Here is an 18,026-nt window from a genome sequence, read left to right as displayed (position 1 = left end):
GTGCTGCCTTATTTCATTTCACATAAAGTCCTCCAGGTTCATCCGTGATGCCACAAATGGCAGAATTTCCTTTTTGTTAAAGGTGTAATAATATTCTGCTACATTTTCTTTATCTGTTTGATGGACACTTATGTTGATTTCACCTATTTTGGAGAAATAATTTTAATTCTTTTGCACTGCCTCCAGTGTAATGTTTTTGGCAACGTTTCACCTATGTGATGAAACTGCTCAAAACATTATAACTTAATCCCTTTACTTTCTTATGTTATTTAACTCTCTAGGCCTCAGTTTCTCTGCTTACAAAATGGAATAGTAATACTTTCTAATTTATGGAGTAGTTGTAAGGATTAAATGTGCTGTTTCACATAAAGCACTTGTCTCAGCACATGATCCGTGTAAACCTGCAATGATTTATTGAGCTTTCCGTGTGCACACCTGTCTTAACTCCCTCTCCAGAGAATCAGCTCCTAGAGGGTGGCATCAATCTTTGTATTCCTCAGGGTGTCTAAGATTGCACCTTAGAGCCTATCTAGTAAAATCTGTTGAATCATGAATTAATAAATACCTAGATCATAATGTCCCAGTGGGTAGAAGCACAGGGAGTGATTTTCTTTTATTCGTGTGTGTGTGTGTGTGTGTGTGTGTGCTTGCATGTGCTCTGGGGATGAAACTCAGGGCCGCAAGCATACTTGGTAAATGTTCTATCCCTTGAGCCCTAGGGATGATGTTGACCCTTCCAAGAGGCCTCGTGTCTGGCCTCTCAGTCAGACTTCTTGTTTTGGGCTGCAGGCACTGGGACCAGATCAGGGATGAGATCCAACGGGAGTTTGATCAGGAATCTGAAAGTTTCACCTTGGAGCAGATTGTGGCGCTTGGGATGGATCAGCATGTGGAGAAGATTGCAGAAATCTCTGCCTCAGCAACCAAAGAGCTGGCCATAGAAGTGGTATGACTCAATCCTCTCCCATCCTCGCTCCCACAGGCTTTCAACTGTTTCTAATCTGAGGGCCCCTTTCAGCTAGTCTTCCCCTTGGGGACGATATAGTGATTGTTCTTTCTGCCCTCAACTTCTCTGCACAGGCATTACAAAACATTGCCAAGACCTGGGACACGACACAGCTAGATATAATTCCCTACAAGGATAAGGGCCATCACCGCCTCAGGTAGAGAGGGACCCAGGGCTACAGGAGAGGGGAGGGCCATGTGATCTGGGCAGTGGAGTGGGGACCCAGTTTTGGCAAATGGGCATGGACTGTGACTTTGACCCCTTGTGGCCCAGAGGTACAGAAGAAGTATTCCAGGCACTGGAAGATAACCAGGTAGCTCTGTCGACCATGAAGGCATCACGTTTTGTGAAGTCCTTTGAGAAGGATGTGGACCACTGGGAACGTTGCCTCTCCCTCATTTTGGAGGTTATTGAGATGGTGCTCACAGTGCAGCGTCAGTGGATGTACCTGGAGGTCAGGACACGGTGCCCGAGCTCTTCCTTCTTCTACACCTTTGTGGGCTTAGGACCTAGACATCTGTCTTGTTGTCAACTTCATTTTTCTGTCTCTCAAGTTTACACCTTATCTAGGATCCAGCAGTCCAATCCTTGGTTCTTAACCCTCACCTTAGCTTCCCTTCCTGGCAGGCCTTAGTTCTTCCCAGAGTTTCATTTCATTTTTCTTCTTGGACCCAGCCACCTGACTTTCCAATCCCAACTTCCCTTCTAGAACTTGAACATATTGCCCATTGGTTCCTAAAGCTCTATGTCTTCTATTCAGTTATCATCCCTGGTCTGGGAGCAGGGAACAGAGGAGAGTATCTGAGATACAGTTTCTCACCCCAGTTCCATGGCCCCTTAGAATATCTTCCTAGGAGAGGACATCCGCAAGCAGCTGCCAAATGAATCAGCCTTATTTGACCAGGTCAACAACAACTGGAAATCCATCATGGACCGAATGAACAAGGACAATAATGCTCTTCGGAGCACCCACCACCCAGGTCAGAGCTCCATGGCTTCTTGCTTAGACATAGCTTCAGTTGGGTCTATGTATATGGCCACATGTTTTATTTACTGAAAGACTGATTTTATACCTGACCATTATAACACTTCCTGTCACCATTGCCTCTTCTAAGCATTGAATAAGAATAATTTAGCAAATCAAATGCAATAAGTATGGGAATGGAATCCAACACAGAGGTTAAGAGCACGGGGTATGGGGATTGGAATCAGACAACTCTGCGTTCAAATCTGAAATGTAGTCTTGGGCAGCTTGTGTCCTCTATACTACAGTTTCCTCATCTGTTCTAGGAGGTTAGGATAGCAGTCTCACCAGGTTTTTGTAAGGATTATAAAGGAGTATGTAACAGTCCCAGTGTAGTTTTTGGTACAAAGGTAGTGTGTGATTAACAGCATCGTGTCTCAGTGGCCCTGAAGGAGAACCATTCTTCTTCTCTAGCTGATTCATTCAGTGAGTACACTTAGTAAGGTGCTGTAGGGAAATGAGATAACACAAGTGAAGCACTTCTAGCCTTAAATGGTATCTAGAAAACCCTTGGTTATTTTTAACTATTGTTATTATTACATTGGCTTTAATGAGTTTATCAAATGAACTAGTCTTTATTGTAGATGCTTTGACAGACATGGGGTTGGGGTAGGGACTGGGGAAGAAGGATCAGGGGTATACATGTTGAGGCCTAGATGACTGGGGTGAATTAGGTAAAGAATCAGGGAGTCAGGGTTGGCAATGAGCACCTAGAATGACAGATACCCTGAGAAGAACATTTCCAGAGGGCCTATGGAGGACTTCTTTATTTTGCCTAGGACTAGTCTAATGATTCTTCATTTTCCCGAGCAACTTGAGTGTACACATCCAAAAAAAAATAACTTTAATTATCCTGATAAAATTTAAGTCAACAACATGCAAAGTGAGTGACAACAACTGGCAATATTTGAGATAATTAAAAAGATTATATTTTGGAACAATTTATTAGCAAAGCTCTAAGAACATCAATCCTCCTGTTGAATGCACAGAACAAATCCATCTGGTCTGAGGCTACTGAGTGGCCCCATGGTCTTCAGGGTTACTCAGGTGATCTCTCAAGGCTCCAACAGCCTGGAGACACTGTTTGAAATCACAGCATCTTGAAAAGACTAGAAACTGGGAAGACAGGGGAAAACCAAGAACTAAGGAATAGTGAAATAGGCTGGGAGAAAAGTGAAGACAACCAGGAACCTACAAATGGGAATACATTTTATGAATATCTTGAATTGTCCTTTGAGATGGATCTTATTGCTATTTTACAGACAAATAGGTCAAAACTCAACAAGGTTAATAACATGCTAGTAGATGTAAAAACTGCCATTAGAGTGGTGGTCTTCCGTCTCCTAGTCTAGTACCCTTTTTACTCTGTCATGAGGGACACTGGCAACCCCATTGGTTACAGACCATTTTCATTGTGTGCAAGGGATAGGTTTTTAAATTGGTTGATTTAACTTGTTGGATTATGTAAATGGAGAATAATCTCTAATTTTCAGAAGCTGCTGGGTTGACTCGTGGAGCCCCAAGTTCTTAGGTAGATAGTAGGATAGTTGTTCCAAGACTGATGGGACAGTGAAATTGTGAAATCACTGACGATGTATAACGAATGTATAATAGTGCGTAACGAATACTTAATAATGAGTTAATGATGAGCATGGGCTAAACATGACAGAGGGATTGGGGATATTTCTCTGCTTTCAAAAACCTTTAGGGCAATCTATAACCCCAAATTCCATATCTGGCAAAGAAAATAGAGTTGGGCACTCCAGATCTACTCAGGACAATGGTGAAAAGACCACCAAATGTCATTCACTGCTCTTCTTCCCAGGGCTCCTGGACAAATTGATAGAAATGAATACAATCTTGGAGGACATTCAGAAGTCTCTGGATATGTATTTAGAGACCAAGCGCCATATTTTCCCCCGCTTCTACTTCTTATCCAATGATGACCTACTGGAGATTCTGGGCCAGTCTCGCAACCCAGAGGCTGTGCAACCACATCTCAAAAAATGCTTTGACAATATCAAATTGCTGAAAATCCAGAAGGTCAGTAGAGGTGGCCATGCTGGGATGGAGGGCAGGGAAAGGATGGTGATGTCAAGGTGTCCAAGGTTTTGGAGGGGACCATGCCCTCCCAACAGGAGTGATGTTCATGACTCTAGATTTTCACAGTGCCGAACTTTTTAGAACTGGTAATATTAAGAGGAGGGGTGAGAAGAAGAAATTACCCTCAAAAGGTCCAAATACTTCTAGGCAGATATCAAACTTGGGCAGGCCAGTCTATTAAGAACTTCTCTTTTCTACAGATTGGGGGGTCCGGCGGCAAATGGGAAGCTGTGGGAATGTTCTCAGGTGATGGCGAATATATTGATTTCCTCCACTCAGTACTCTTAGACGGTCCTGTGGAGGTGAGTGGTGATGAGGGCCTAAGAACCAAGTTGATTCTTTTTCCTGTTAGAAAGTCTGCTTGGTTCTACAAGGTGAGAACATCTCCATGAAGAGATGATTGGTAGTTGCTTTTTCAGTGACCTGTTCCCCTCCCACCGACTATTTCTTGTCAGTCATAACCTCTGCCTTGAACTTAAATTTCCTCTTGAAAATCAGATACTCTGCACTCCTGGCCTCCATTTCTCTTGGTGACCCAAGCCAGCTATTGCCCAGGTCTTGCTTTCCTCCTGATTCCTAAGCCCTGGAGTGCTATTTCCCAAGTACCTTCCCTTTGGGGAGTCTTGCCTCTGACCCCTGAGGCCACACCATCCTGTTCTTTCACCTCTCCCCAGTCTTGGCTTGGTGATGTGGAACGCACCATGAGGGTGACCCTGCGGGATCTTCTCCGGAACTGCCGCATGGCCCTCAGGAAGTTCCTCAATAAAAGGGACAAATGGGTGAAGGAATGGGCTGGACAGGTAAGCTGTTTTCAACAAAAATGGGGAACAAGAAGATGGAGGTCACCAGCAAGTAGATAAACAGATTCTAGAGATGCACAAAACAAAGAAAGGTTTCTTGCCCCACTTTGTGGGCTGTGGGTGTGTATACTACATGCTGGACCTATAGCTCCTGACCCGAGGCACATACATGCTCCATCCTTTAGAGCAGAATAGGCACAATGAGAACCTGGTTCAGGAAGCCTCTACTCCACAAAGAGGCTGGAACTCAGGAGCTGTGCTGTGTGGGTGGCCAAGAGCAGGGCCTTAGAATTGGCTTCTGCACCTGCTCAGATGGTGATCACCGCCAGTCAGATCCAGTGGACAGCAGATGTCTCCAAGTGCCTGTTGACAGCTAAGGATCGGGGAGATAAGAAAATCCTCAAGGTCATGAAGAAGAAACAGGTAGGAATTGCTGGGAGGGAGGTGATTAGCTAGAGAGAAAATTAGAAAAAAAGAAGAAGGAGGAAGAGGAGGAGGAGGAAGGGGAGGAGGAGGAGGGGGAGGAGCAGCTGGTGCAAAAGGGCTAGAATGAGGGTACTTTTGATAGAATTCCAGTGAGGAGAGTTTGGTGTGGAGCAGAATTTGATTTTCCCATGTGGCTGTTAAGTGTGGATGGGATCAGCTTTGGGGTTGAAGTGTTAGATTGGGATAAGTGCATTTTGGCTTGGGAGCCTTGCTGCGTCTGTTCTGCCCTGCTGCCTCATTCCACAGGTGTCAATACTAAATAAATATTCAGAAGCCATCAGGGGGAACTTGACCAAGATCATGCGGCTTAAAATCGTGGCTCTGGTGACGATAGAAGTTCATGCCCGGGATGTATTAGAGAAGCTTTATAAAAGTGGAGTCATGGATGTCAATGCCTTTGACTGGCTCAGCCAACTTCGATTCTACTGGGAGAAGGTATCCTACTCTCTTACCCTAAAACTGATCTTATTCCCAGAATTAAAATCATGTTTCCTAAATGCAATAACAATCTAACCCAACCCTTAGCCCTCTCATAATACCCTACTCCAGTTCTTAATAGTGTTTCACCTCTTAATTCAGGAGGGGTAAATAATTGTTCTAGGCAGTGCTCACAACAGGCATTGCTTGATTGGGACTTAGCTGCTGCCATGGATCAGGGTGGACATGCAATCTGAAGCCCATTTTCCATGTTGATAATAAAGGATTCCCTCCTACACTGGGCATGGTGGCACACACCTGTAATCCCAGCAAGTTGGGAGGCTGAGGCAAGAATTCAAAGCCAGCTTCAGCCACTTAGCAAGGCCTTGAGCAACTTAGTAAGACCTTGTCTCAAATTAAAAACAAAAACAAAAACAAAACAAAAGGGCTGGGGATGTGGCTCAAGCGGTAGCGCGCTCGCCTGGCATGCGTGCGGCCCAGGTTCGATCCTCAGCACCACATACAAACAAAGATGTTGTGTCTGCTGAAAACTAAAAAATAAATATTAAAATTCTCTCTCTCTCTCTAAAAAAAAAAAAAAAAAAAAACATAAAAAGGGCTGGGAATGTGGCTCAGTTGTTAAACACCTTTGGGTTCAATCCCTAGTAGTAGTAGTAATAATAACAATAGTAAACCATTCCCTCCTTCTAGCTCTAAAGTGGAAATCCTAATCTATTTGCAACCCCCTTCCCTCTTGGATCCATTACCACAGACAATTTCCATCTTGTTCTGATCTCTTTCCCCAGGATCTTGATGATTGCATGATCCGCCAGACCAACACACAGTTTCAATATGGTTACGAGTACCTGGGTAACTCTGGCCGGCTGGTCATCACCCCTCTGACAGACAGGTCTGCTCTCAGGGAGGAAGGAGGTGGTTGGGGTTGGGGTGTGGAGTTGAGAGAGACTTTTAGGAGTCTTACCAAGTCCTGTCCTCAATTCCCAGGTGTTACATGACACTGACCACGGCATTGCACCTACATCGAGGGGGCTCCCCCAAAGGCCCGGCAGGAACTGGGAAGACAGAGACTGTCAAGGACCTGGGAAAGGCTCTTGGCTATTATGTCATTGTGGTCAACTGCTCGGAGGGCCTGGATTATAAATCCATGGGCCGAATGTACTCAGGCCTGGCCCAGGTCAGCATCCTGATTAACCTGTCCCTTCCACATCTTTTAGTATCAGAAAATCAACTGAAATCCAATTCTGGTTCAGTGTTTCATAGCTTCCATCATTGTGTAACCTGAGATAATTCTAAAAATTTGAGAAGCCCTTGTATCTCCCTGAATTTCATATTGCTTGTTTACAAAATCAAAAGATTATATAAAGATTAAACAAGATCATACACAAATAGCTGGGTGTGGTGGTGCATGCCTATAATCCCAGCTGCTCAAGAGGCTGAGGCAGAAGGATTGTGAGTTCAAAGCCAGCCTCAGCAACAGTGAGGTGCTAAGCAACTGAGACCCTGTCTCCAAATAAAATACAAAATAGGCTGGGGATGTGGTTCAGTGGTTGAGTGCCCTTGAGTTCTAGCCTTGTTACCCCCCCAATCCTTCCCCACCTTCCCCACCCCCTGCCAAAAAAAAAAATCATACACAGAAACTGTCTGGCACACAGTAGAACTCAGTACACACAAATTCCCTGCCCCAGTCTCTTTGCAAGCCAGCCTGTCCTGTTGGATGGAAATCTCTGTCCAGAAGCCATGATAGTGCTACTCTGGTGCCCTCTGGCATCTCCAATTTTGGAGCCACCTCACCTACTGAACATTTTAAGGAAGAGTATGGTAGCTGTGCTTTCTAGTATCTTGGGGAAATTTTCTTGCTCCCAGTGACTTTGCCTTTCTCCCTCTGTAGTCCGGAGCCTGGGGCTGCTTTGATGAGTTTAACCGCATCAACATCGAGGTACTGTCTGTGGTGGCGCAGCAGATCCTGTCCATCCTAACTGCTTTGGCTGCTAACCTCACTCGTTTCCATTTTGAAGGCTTTGAAATAAATCTAGTGTGGTCTTGTGGAATCTTTATTACCATGAATCCTGGTAGGTATAAGGGAGTGAATGGGACTTCTGGGAATGTGACTGGAGAGCTGTGATTGTCCAGGGCAAATAACTGCACCTCCTGTTTCCCCCTTCCAAGGGAAAATCTGGCTAAAGATAACAGAGAGTGAAACTGGGGATGCAGCTTGGTGCTAGAGTGCTTGCCAGGCTAAAGGCTACAAAGGGCAAGAGAAAGATATACATGCACTTTTCTAGAAGGAGGAATACAATCTCTCTAAAGGGATCAATAACTACTTATGTGTCTATATGTAACCTTAGTCTTAGCTATCCTCTCCCATTGGGCTAACTCCCAGGGTTCTGGTCTACCAGCTGTCCCTTGTGTGGGAAGCAGAATCTCCTAAAGTGCTCGGCCTGGAGTCTCTCATTACTATCCCATAGCTCCAGGGGAAGGTGTAGGAGAGAACAGGCATAGAAAGAGTTGAGGTCCTGAGAAGAATGAAAGAAACAGCTGTGATTTCTATCAGGATTGATGTTGAACTATGTAGAACTTGGAGAGATGGGAAATAAGCAGCCCTGTAATTTCAATTTGATACAGGCCCATGAAGGAAGTAAGGAAAGGACAGAGAGGAAAGAAGGTCAAAGTTCAATGGGAAGATTCAGGGCTGTAATCTTAGAGTTGGACTTGGAGAGAAAGTTAAAGATAGAGCTAGGGTTGGGCAAAATGGAATTGATAGGGAAATAGGTTTTGGGAAGCAAGTCAAAATAAGGAAATGCAGGGATTCTAAATAAATGGAGTTGTTTTCCAGGTTATGCTGGTCGCACAGAGCTTCCTGAAAATCTTAAGTCCATGTTTCGTCCAATTGCCATGGTGGTGCCTGATTCTGTACTTATTGCAGAAATCATTCTTTTTGGAGAGGGCTTTGGAAACTGCAAGGTATCTCTAGAATCCCTTTATTCCAGTTATTTTATTTCCCTTCCATAATTATTCCCTGAACAGAGGAACCCCCTGAAGGTCTCACAATCAACTTATCCTACAAGGAACTAGACCATTATCAGTAGGATGAAGGCAGAAGAATTCAGAGGAGGGAGGTCTGCCTTCCACCATGTCACTAACTAATAATAGGACAGTTCACCAGGTCTTCCCATCAGAATTGTCCACAGAGCACCTCCCAGGTGCTTCAGGTCCTTGATCCAGCTTCTGGTATCTGTAACTATCCCTAGATGAAGAGGGGGGTTTGTGGGGAGATGGGTTGTTTCCTCCTCCGTTTGGTTCTCAGGTCCTGGCCAAGAAGGTGTACACGCTCTACTCACTGGCTGTGCAGCAGCTCTCCAGACAGGACCACTATGACTTTGGCCTCCGGGCCCTCACCTCCCTCCTACGCTATGCTGGCAAGAAGCGTCGCCTACGGCCAGAAATGACTGATGAAGAGGTACATCAAGGACATGGCCCTTGGACCTTAACTTCTATTGCCATTGGTCCTGTGTGTCTTCATTAATGTTTTTCAGACCCTTTCTTGCCCCTGATTTTGATTCCCACCCTCATGCCTTAAACCCTGTGTTGCTTGAGTTTTACCTGTTGTGTTGCTAAGGACTCACTCTGGTGTATCCATTGTTCTTGGTGTCCACCCCTGAGCCCTTTGGAGAAAGGCCTCATAAGAACCTAGGGACTCTCTCCTCATGGCTGAGTCTCTGTCTTTTCCCATCCAGGTTCTGCTGCTCTCAATGAGAGATATGAATATTGCCAAGCTTACATCAGTTGATGTGCCACTGTTCAATGCTATTGTGCAAGATCTTTTCCCCAACATTGAACTGCCAGTCATTGACTATGGCAAGGTATGTATGCCTTAACACTCTCCTAGCTTCATATGTGAATCTTGGAAACAGGGAACCTGGCTTCCAGGCCTTGTTCTGCCTTTTTACTAGCTGTGACTTTGAGTAAGATAGTGGACCTCTCCTTAGGTTTTCTTATGTATGATATGATATACATATTCTCCTCTCTGACTACAGCTCCCTACCCCCTGATTTACCCATTCAGGTTACTTCCATGACACACTTCTTTGATTTCATTGAAAACTTGAATCCATTGGCCTTTTCACTTTCTCAATATCCACTAGCCCTCCCCTGTCTCTCCATATCTCTTCATCTGGGGGTTTTGAGGAGTAACTATGGAGAGCTGTTTGATATGAGGGAAACATGAAGTGGAGGAAATAAAAAGGAATTTTAGAAAGGATAGAAACTTTCTTCTGGGGCTGGGGATGTGGCTCAAGCAGTAGCGCGCTCGCCTGGCATGCGTGCGGCCTGGGTTCGATCCCCAGCACCATATATAAACAAAGATGTTGTGTCCGCCGAAACCTAAAAAAAAATAAATAAATAAATATTAAAAAAAAAAAAGAAACTTTCTTCTCCAGTGTTACAATAGTCTAGCTACCCTGAATGGTCTTTCCAGTTGAAACCACTGAAATGCTGAATAAAAACACAAAAAAAACACCTTTTTTTTTTTTAATGTGTTGTTTAACTGGCAAAAATTTCAGGGGGTCATGTGTTGGGGGGAGGGTAAAGGCAAGAACCCTGGGAGCGGTGTAAATGAGTTTCCAAAGATGACTTTTCCCAGGAAATTTCTGTGAAATCTAAAGCACTGGGGATAGGAGATGAAGCAGCCCAAGTTTGGAAGTATAACAAAAGCCCAGGGCTGCATAAACCTCAGGCCACAAAGAATAATACTCCAATAAATGGAAAAATGAGACAACCATCATTTAGAAAAGATGTATACGGAAAAGAAACTTGTCTGTCTGAGCAAAAATCTCCTTTGAGATATCTTAGCCACAAGATAACCCCTCACATGGTTTATGGTCATAATTTATTTGACTGTATACCAAAAAAAATTCAAATTTTGTTTTGTTTTGTTTTGGTTCTAGGGATTGAACCTAGGGGCACTTTACCACTGAACTACATTACATCCCCAGTCCTTTTTATTTTGAGATAACATCTCAACAGATTGCTGAGGTGAGCCTTAAACTTGTGATCCTCTTGTTCAACCTTCTGAGTCACTGAGATTATAGGGGTGTTCCACTGTACCCCACTCAAGCTTGAATTTTTAATTTTAAGTAGTTCTAGGTTGTTGGTGCCCCCAGGTGACTGGCAGAAGTAAAAGCAAATTGTTTCTGGAGGAATGAAACACTAACTTAGGCCTAAAGGAATCCACACAGATAAAAGCCCAAGAAAATGAGCAACTTGTGGTCAAAAATCACAAAACACATATCATAAAGCAAAATACCATAAATGGAAGCTTGAAAAACCAGCAGAATCAGATCCATGAAGACTTCAGGTATTGAAACAAAAAGATACAGAATTTTTTTTTTTAAATCTGTGTTTAATGTTTAAAGAAATGAAAGAGAAGCTTGAAACTATGAACCAGGAACAAGAGACTTGTAAACAAGTAGGTTTGAAAAAAAACCAATAGTATTTCTAGAAATGAAAAATAAGATTATTAGAGAAGCAGCACAAAAAATCACAATAGAAAGATAGGACTTCCAGAGCTGGGGCTGTAGCTCAGGTGTAGGGTGCTTGCCTAGCATATGTGAGGCCCTGGGTTTGATCCCCAGCACCACATCAAACTAAATAAACAAAATAAAGGTATTAAAAAAATAAAGGACTTACAGGTAATGAAAGTAGATTAAAACACACTACAGCTACACTAAAGAAGTTTGTAAGTCATACACATAAAGGGATGGGGAGAATGAGAGAGGAGATAACAACGAAATGTCAGATGTAGGAAGCAAATGGGTAAATTGTGGCTTATCTTAGCAAGCCTGAGAAAACTGGGGAAAATTGAAAGGCAATCTTCAGAAGGCTCAGCAGTTGTGAAATTAGGTGTCTCTGTAGGTTGGGAGTTGGCTGAGATGGGAGGATCACTTGAGTTGTTAAAGCCTAGCCTGGGCAATATGGCCAGACCCTTTCTAAAACCAATAAAAAAGCCATAAGCAAACAGGCAGAAACTACCATTAATATTCTCAGAGAGTGAAATGCTAGTGAAATGTTATTTAAAGGGCACTATTCCATGAGATGGACATCATTACCCTAGGTACATGTTTGACTGCACATATGGTACAATGCTGCATGATGTACAGCCAGAGAAATGAAACATTGTGCTGCAGTTGTGTACAATGAGTCAAAATGCATTCTGATGTCATTTATACCTAATTAATAATAATAATAATAATAATAATAATAAACCCTAAAAGGCACTATTCCAGAGAATAGAGCAGAGAAAGGGGAAGGAGAGAAGATTCAAAAGCAAATCTAGGAAAGACTATCCAAATAAAGGGTTACAAAAATAAGAGCAAAGGAAATATTGGGGGTGAGATAATAATGAAATAATTCAAGAAGACTCTCAAGAGCTGAAGGATAGAAGTTTACAAAATGAAAATGTCCATAAGTGTGTGACATGATGAACAAGAATACATCCTTATGAAAGCCCATTAATATGAAATTTCAAAACACTAGGACAAGTACAGCTTCCAAAGAGGGCAAAAAAAAAAAAGCTATATTCCAAAGGTAAAAAAACATAAAAACATAAGGCTAGGCCTGGTATGGTAGCACACACCTATAAGTTTGAGGCTAGTTTCAGCAATTTAGTGAGGCCCTAAGCAACATAGAGAGACCCTGTCTCAAAAAATAAAAAGGGTTGGGGATGTGGCTCAGTGGTAAAGCACCTTAGGGTGCAATCCCCAGTCCTAAATAAATAAGTAAATAATCAGAATGCTAGACTTCTCAATAGCAATATTAAACTTATAAACAATCAATGGCACAATCTTCAAAATTATGGAGAAAAATTATTTCCAGCCAGGTGTGGTGGGGCGCACACTTGTAAACCCAGAAGCTTGGGAGGCTAAGCCAGGAGGATTGAAAGTTCAAAGCCAGCCTCAGGAATTTAGGAGGCCCTCAATGAGGCCCTGTCTCAAAAAAAAAAAAAAAAAAGTCCTTCTGGGTTCAATCCCTATACCAAAAAAAAAAAAAAAAAAAAAAAGAGAGAGAGAGAAAGAAAATGATTCCCCACCTTAAATTCTGTATCTACCCAACCTGTCAGGTATGAGGCAAGATTAGAAACATTTTTAGACATGCTGATTCTCAAAACAACAACAAAGGAAACAAAGAAGATATCCCCTCTGATATCTCCTTTCTCAGGCAGCTACTAGGGAAAGTGCTGTGCTAAAATGCAGAAGTACACCATGGCATACATAGAATATTAGGCCAAATGTCATAAATCTGCCTCAAATATTTTAAAGGAATTTATTCAGGCCATATTTTCTGATCACAATAGCAACTCTATTAATATTAGGCAAAGCAGACTTTAATGAGAAAAGCAGTATTAAAGGTAAAGGGGAGCTGGGTATGGTGGCATGCACCTGTAATCCCAGCAATCCAGAGGCTGAGGTAGGAGGATGGCAAGTTGAAGGCCAGCTTGGGCAACTTAGTGAGATCCTGTCTCAAAGTAAAATGGAGGGCTGGGGTTGTGGCTCAGCGGTAGAGCGCTCACCTAGCATGTGCGAGGCCCTGGGTTCGATCCTCAGCACCACATAATGATAAATAAATAAAAGTATTGTTTCCAACTACAACTAAAAAAATAAATATTTAAAAAAATAAAATAAAATAGAGAGGGTTGGAGATGTAGCTTAGTGGTAGAGCACCGCTAGGTATAATCCTGTCACAAAAGGTAAAGGGAAACATTGCATAATGGTAAAAGGACCAATACACAAAAAGATGTAACAGTGATACATTTGTATGCCCTTAAATATAGCTACACAATTCATAAAACAAAATTGACAGAGCTAAAAGGAGAAATAGATAAATTCATAACCCTTGTGGAAGATCTGGTCATGTTCATTTTAGAAATTGATAAAACAGGTAAAAAATTCCACAAAGATATAAATTTGAATGCTTTTTAACAGATTTTGACCTGAAACACATAGAACATTGTATCTAACAATTGCAAATACACATTCTTCTCAAGTATACATGAAAAGTTGGCCATAATTACCATATGCTGGTTTATTAAAGCATAAGTCTCATAAATTTCAAATGTTTGAAAATATACAGAGGATGATCTGTATATAAATTAAATTAGAAATCAGTAATAGAATAGAAAAGGCCTAAATATTTGGAAATTAGGTAATACAATCCAAAATAACTCCTGGGTCAAAGAAGGAATTAGAGAATAAGTGAATAAATAGAAAATATATCATTACACTTTCAGTATAGCACTAAACACACACGCATATAAATATACCAATAAAACTAATTCTCAGATAGTTGAAGGAAGTACTGTTAGTGAGACCTGTTAGTGATCTTTAAGATTTATAAATAAAGCTGGGTGCAGTGGCATATACCGATAATCCCAGCAACTTGGGAGGCTGAGGTAGGAGGATCGCAAGTCTGAGGCAAGTATCAGCAACATAGTAAGGCTCTAAGCAACTTAGCAAGATCCTGTCTCAAAATAAAAGTAAAAAGTTTTTAAAGGGCTGGGGATGTGGCTCAGTGGTAAAGCACCCCTAGGTTCAAATCCAGCACGCACACACACACAAAGAAATCTAAGTAAAGATCGTGCACCTATTTGAAATCAGTTGGTTGCATGAACTGTGTTTAACAGTGTTATGCTATTCTGGGACTGATCCATATGGGTCACAGTTCTATAAGCATTACTTCTTAACTTAGGTTTTTAAAATAAATCAGGGCCGGGGATGTAGCTCCATGGTAGAGTGCTTTCCCAGCATGCACAAGGCCTTTGGTTTATTCCTCAGCACTGAAAACTAACAAACAAAAGCTGATTAAGGTTTCCCACCATGCTGTGAGCTCTGCTGTAAATTAAACTCTATTTTGTTTCCAGCCATATCCCTAGCACCCAGCACAGTGCTCAGGACATACCGTAGAGACTTACTAAATATGTGTTGAATTATAATAGAAAAAATGTGTAGAGCTATGTGTCAGACATTGTGCATGCGCGGAAACTGAGGTTTAGAGAAGTAAGTCACTCGGGATCACATAACTGAAAGCTGAGGAACCAGGCTGGCTGACTCCAGAGCCCAGTGTCTTTACTCTGAGACTGGCCGGCTTTTCAGTGAATGAACATCTTCAGAGTGCAAAGAACTCTAGTGCCACTTTTAATAGTTTGAACATATCCTCCCAGGAATTGAGGGATTTTGAAAGTCTGTTGGAGGCTCTGTCCTTTATTATTCCACTTCCTGTATTTTCCCTTCCCGCAGCTGCAAGAGGCTATCGAACAGGAGATTCGGGATATGGGCCTGCAGATCACGCCATTCACCCTCACTAAGGTTTTCCAGTTGTATGAAACCAAGAACTCCCGCCACTCCACCATGATTGTGGGAGGCACGGGCAGCGGCAAGACTACCTCCTGGCGAATCCTGCAGGCTTCCTTGTCCTCCCTGTGCCGTGCTGGAGAACCCAACTTCAACATTGTTAGAGTATGCATTTGGGACAGTTCATCTTGGGGGTGAGAAAGCTCAGGTATCAGGGAGGGCCACGCTGGGAGCCAGGGAGGCCTGGAAAGCATGAGAGAGAGAAGGGGAGCTGGATATAAAGGGGGATCTTGAGAGTTTTGTCTACCAGCGCTCAAAAATCCTTTGTGTGTCACTTTCAGGAGTTCCCTTTGAACCCCAAAGCATTGTCCCTAGGAGAGCTGTATGGGGAATATGACCTCAGCACTAATGAATGGACAGATGGCATCTTGTCCAGTGTCATGCGGGCAGCATGTGCAGGTATCCAAAGGATTGTGGGGTGGGGAGATCAGATGCCTGGATCTCCTAAAGGAGTGGGGAGTGTGGGGATAGGAGGTTCCACTGGGGGAGAGAAGTAGAGGGGGAATGTTGAAGAATAAGGAAGCACAAGGGCTTGGCTCTCAGAGGAGCCTGAGGGAGGTGGAAGAGCAAGGGGAGGAGGCTCCTGGGTCAGTCCTCATCATCCACCTGCTACTAAGACGAGAAACCTGATGAGAAGTGGATACTTTTCGATGGCCCTGTGGACACATTGTGGATTGAAAGCATGAACTCCGTCATGGATGACAACAAAGTGTTGACCCTCATTAATGGAGAGCGTATTGCAATGCCTGAGCAGGTAGGGGGATGTGGTCCTGCCTAGGCCCTGCCCAGGAGACAGTGGAGGGCATGAGGAGGGGGTGGGAGGAGACCAGAATCCTAAGAGAAGAGTGAATTCCATAGGGTATAGCTGGGGAGGAGGATGCCTGGATTCAGGGAAAGCTGTGATAAAGAAAAAAATGTTTTGCTTAGGCTGGGGGTGCAGGTCAGTGGTAGAATGCTGGTCTGGTGTGCCTAAGGCCTACCATGGAGGGTGGGAAGAATTTTACAGAAAGTAACTCTGTGTACAAAAGCAGTGTATAGACTTTGACCCTCCTTAGCCTATAAGGCATGTGTTTGTCATGCACCTCGGCTATAAGTTCATGGGCTACCATGCCCGCCCTTTCCCACAATGCAAGCCAGAGTGATTTTTCCTAAGGATAACCTGGAATAACCTCTAATTTTTTTTTACAAAAGCGAATCACTTATGAACCTCAGGTCTTTATTCTTCTTGTCATACTTTAGTAGAGACACATTTTGGGACATCAGGGTTCTGGGATATTGTTTTTTTTTTTTTTTTTTACTACAAATGGGGAGTCAGAGGAAAATGGGGTTCTGACCAAAATATTACCCCTAGGTGTCTCTCCTGTTTGAAGTGGAGAACTTGGCAGTGGCCTCTCCAGCAACTGTCTCTCGCTGTGGGATGGTCTACACTGACTATGTTGACCTGGGCTGGAAGCCCTATGTTCAGTCATGGCTAGAGAAGAGGCCAAAGGTATAAGGGAACTGAGGAGAGAGGAAGTGACCAGGGCAGCTACCAGACATAAGAGCAAATAAATAAAGTTCCCTTCTTATTCACCTCCAGACTGAGGTAGAGCCACTTCAACGCATGTTTGAAAAGTTCATCAACAAGATACTGGCCTTTAAGAAGGATAATTGCAATGAGCTGGTGCCTGTGCCCGAGTACAGTGGCATCATCTCCCTCTGCAAGCTGTACTCAGCCCTGACCGCATCAGAGAATGGGGTAAGGGGTGAACCCAGGCCAGGGCAGGGGCAGGAGAAAGGGCTCACAATCTCATGGGGATAGCTTCAGTTTGAGCACCAGGCTTGAGTGGAACAGAGACTCCAAGGGGAGGCCTCAGGGATGACTGTGGAGGAAGGGGGGCTGTTTGTGTGTGTGTGTGTGTGTGTGTGTGTGTGTGTGTGTGTATACATGGTGACCTGGAAGCTCAGATTAGAGATTCTAAATTGCATATAGCAAGGGCTGAGGATGCAGATCAATGGCAGAACATGCATAAGGCCCTGGGTTCCATCTCACGCAACACACTTGAACAGTAAATTATAACACACAATGGGGTCTCACTGATATTTCTCACCAATATTCTGGGAGCTGAATTCAACTTCTCATTTCTCCATCCTTTCAAGCTATGAATATATTAATTCTTGGTACATGTGGGGCCCTGGGATACCATTTTGGCTAGAAGGAGCCCCCAGCTAAATCTGATAAGGGATGGGTTCTAGAACATTTCAGATGAATTGATATTTAAGGAAAATTTTGCCCACTTTAGAATTTATGGAATAGTAACTTAAATTTGGTATTTTCTGTTGAGATTAAATTGCTACCTAGAAATGGTTCATACTGTTTTTAAGGACATTGCCAGATAACTAAATATATTATGAACAACAATTAAGATCTGTAACAGTGTGAGTCATTCCTTGTGCAGTTAATACAGATTTAAAATATGTAGATGCACTTGCAAGGTAATGTGTGGGATGAAAACAAATCACATGGTGTTAATGGCATTCAGGTGTCAAGGAGAACTGCCTGGAGAGGGGCAGCTTCCTGGGGAGCTGAGGGGGATGACAACTGTATATTGGGGTCAAGCTGGAAGGATAGAATTAGGATTCTGGCTAAGCACAGCAGACCGCAGATTTTCAATATACTTTCCCATCCATGTTTTGAGAGTAGGAGATTATTCTGAAACCAAATCCAGCATTCTGTATTTGGACAGCTGTAATTTTAAACATCTTCATTCAGAGCCTGTTGTCAAGCTA

The 18,026-nt window shown here is 43.1% G+C and overlaps 1 protein-coding gene across 2 annotated transcripts in view; it reads left to right on the top strand.

The window, feature by feature from the left end:
• Window positions 1-18,026, top strand: part of Dnah2 (dynein axonemal heavy chain 2) — a 103,744-nt gene that overhangs the window by 43,776 nt on the left and 41,942 nt on the right. For both annotated transcript variants that reach the window (XM_026390568.2, XM_077800793.1), the window contains exons 25-44: window positions 790-946; window positions 1,081-1,163; window positions 1,280-1,460; window positions 1,848-1,986; window positions 3,856-4,073; window positions 4,334-4,435; window positions 4,808-4,933; window positions 5,246-5,356; window positions 5,666-5,854; window positions 6,643-6,746; window positions 6,842-7,031; window positions 7,746-7,926; window positions 8,691-8,818; window positions 9,162-9,314; window positions 9,592-9,717; window positions 15,144-15,362; window positions 15,539-15,656; window positions 15,875-16,011; window positions 16,609-16,746; window positions 16,837-16,995. In XM_026390568.2, coding sequence (XP_026246353.2) covers window positions 790-946; window positions 1,081-1,163; window positions 1,280-1,460; window positions 1,848-1,986; window positions 3,856-4,073; window positions 4,334-4,435; window positions 4,808-4,933; window positions 5,246-5,356; window positions 5,666-5,854; window positions 6,643-6,746; window positions 6,842-7,031; window positions 7,746-7,926; window positions 8,691-8,818; window positions 9,162-9,314; window positions 9,592-9,717; window positions 15,144-15,362; window positions 15,539-15,656; window positions 15,875-16,011; window positions 16,609-16,746; window positions 16,837-16,995 — 2,959 coding nt within the window. The remainder of the gene's footprint in view (window positions 1-789; window positions 947-1,080; window positions 1,164-1,279; window positions 1,461-1,847; window positions 1,987-3,855; window positions 4,074-4,333; window positions 4,436-4,807; window positions 4,934-5,245; window positions 5,357-5,665; window positions 5,855-6,642; window positions 6,747-6,841; window positions 7,032-7,745; window positions 7,927-8,690; window positions 8,819-9,161; window positions 9,315-9,591; window positions 9,718-15,143; window positions 15,363-15,538; window positions 15,657-15,874; window positions 16,012-16,608; window positions 16,747-16,836; window positions 16,996-18,026) is intronic.

This window comes from Urocitellus parryii, chromosome 7 (assembly GCF_045843805.1).
Source record: "Urocitellus parryii isolate mUroPar1 chromosome 7, mUroPar1.hap1, whole genome shotgun sequence".
NCBI lineage: Eukaryota > Metazoa > Chordata > Mammalia > Rodentia > Sciuridae > Urocitellus > Urocitellus parryii.
This window is presented reverse-complemented; position numbering and strand designations above follow the sequence as displayed.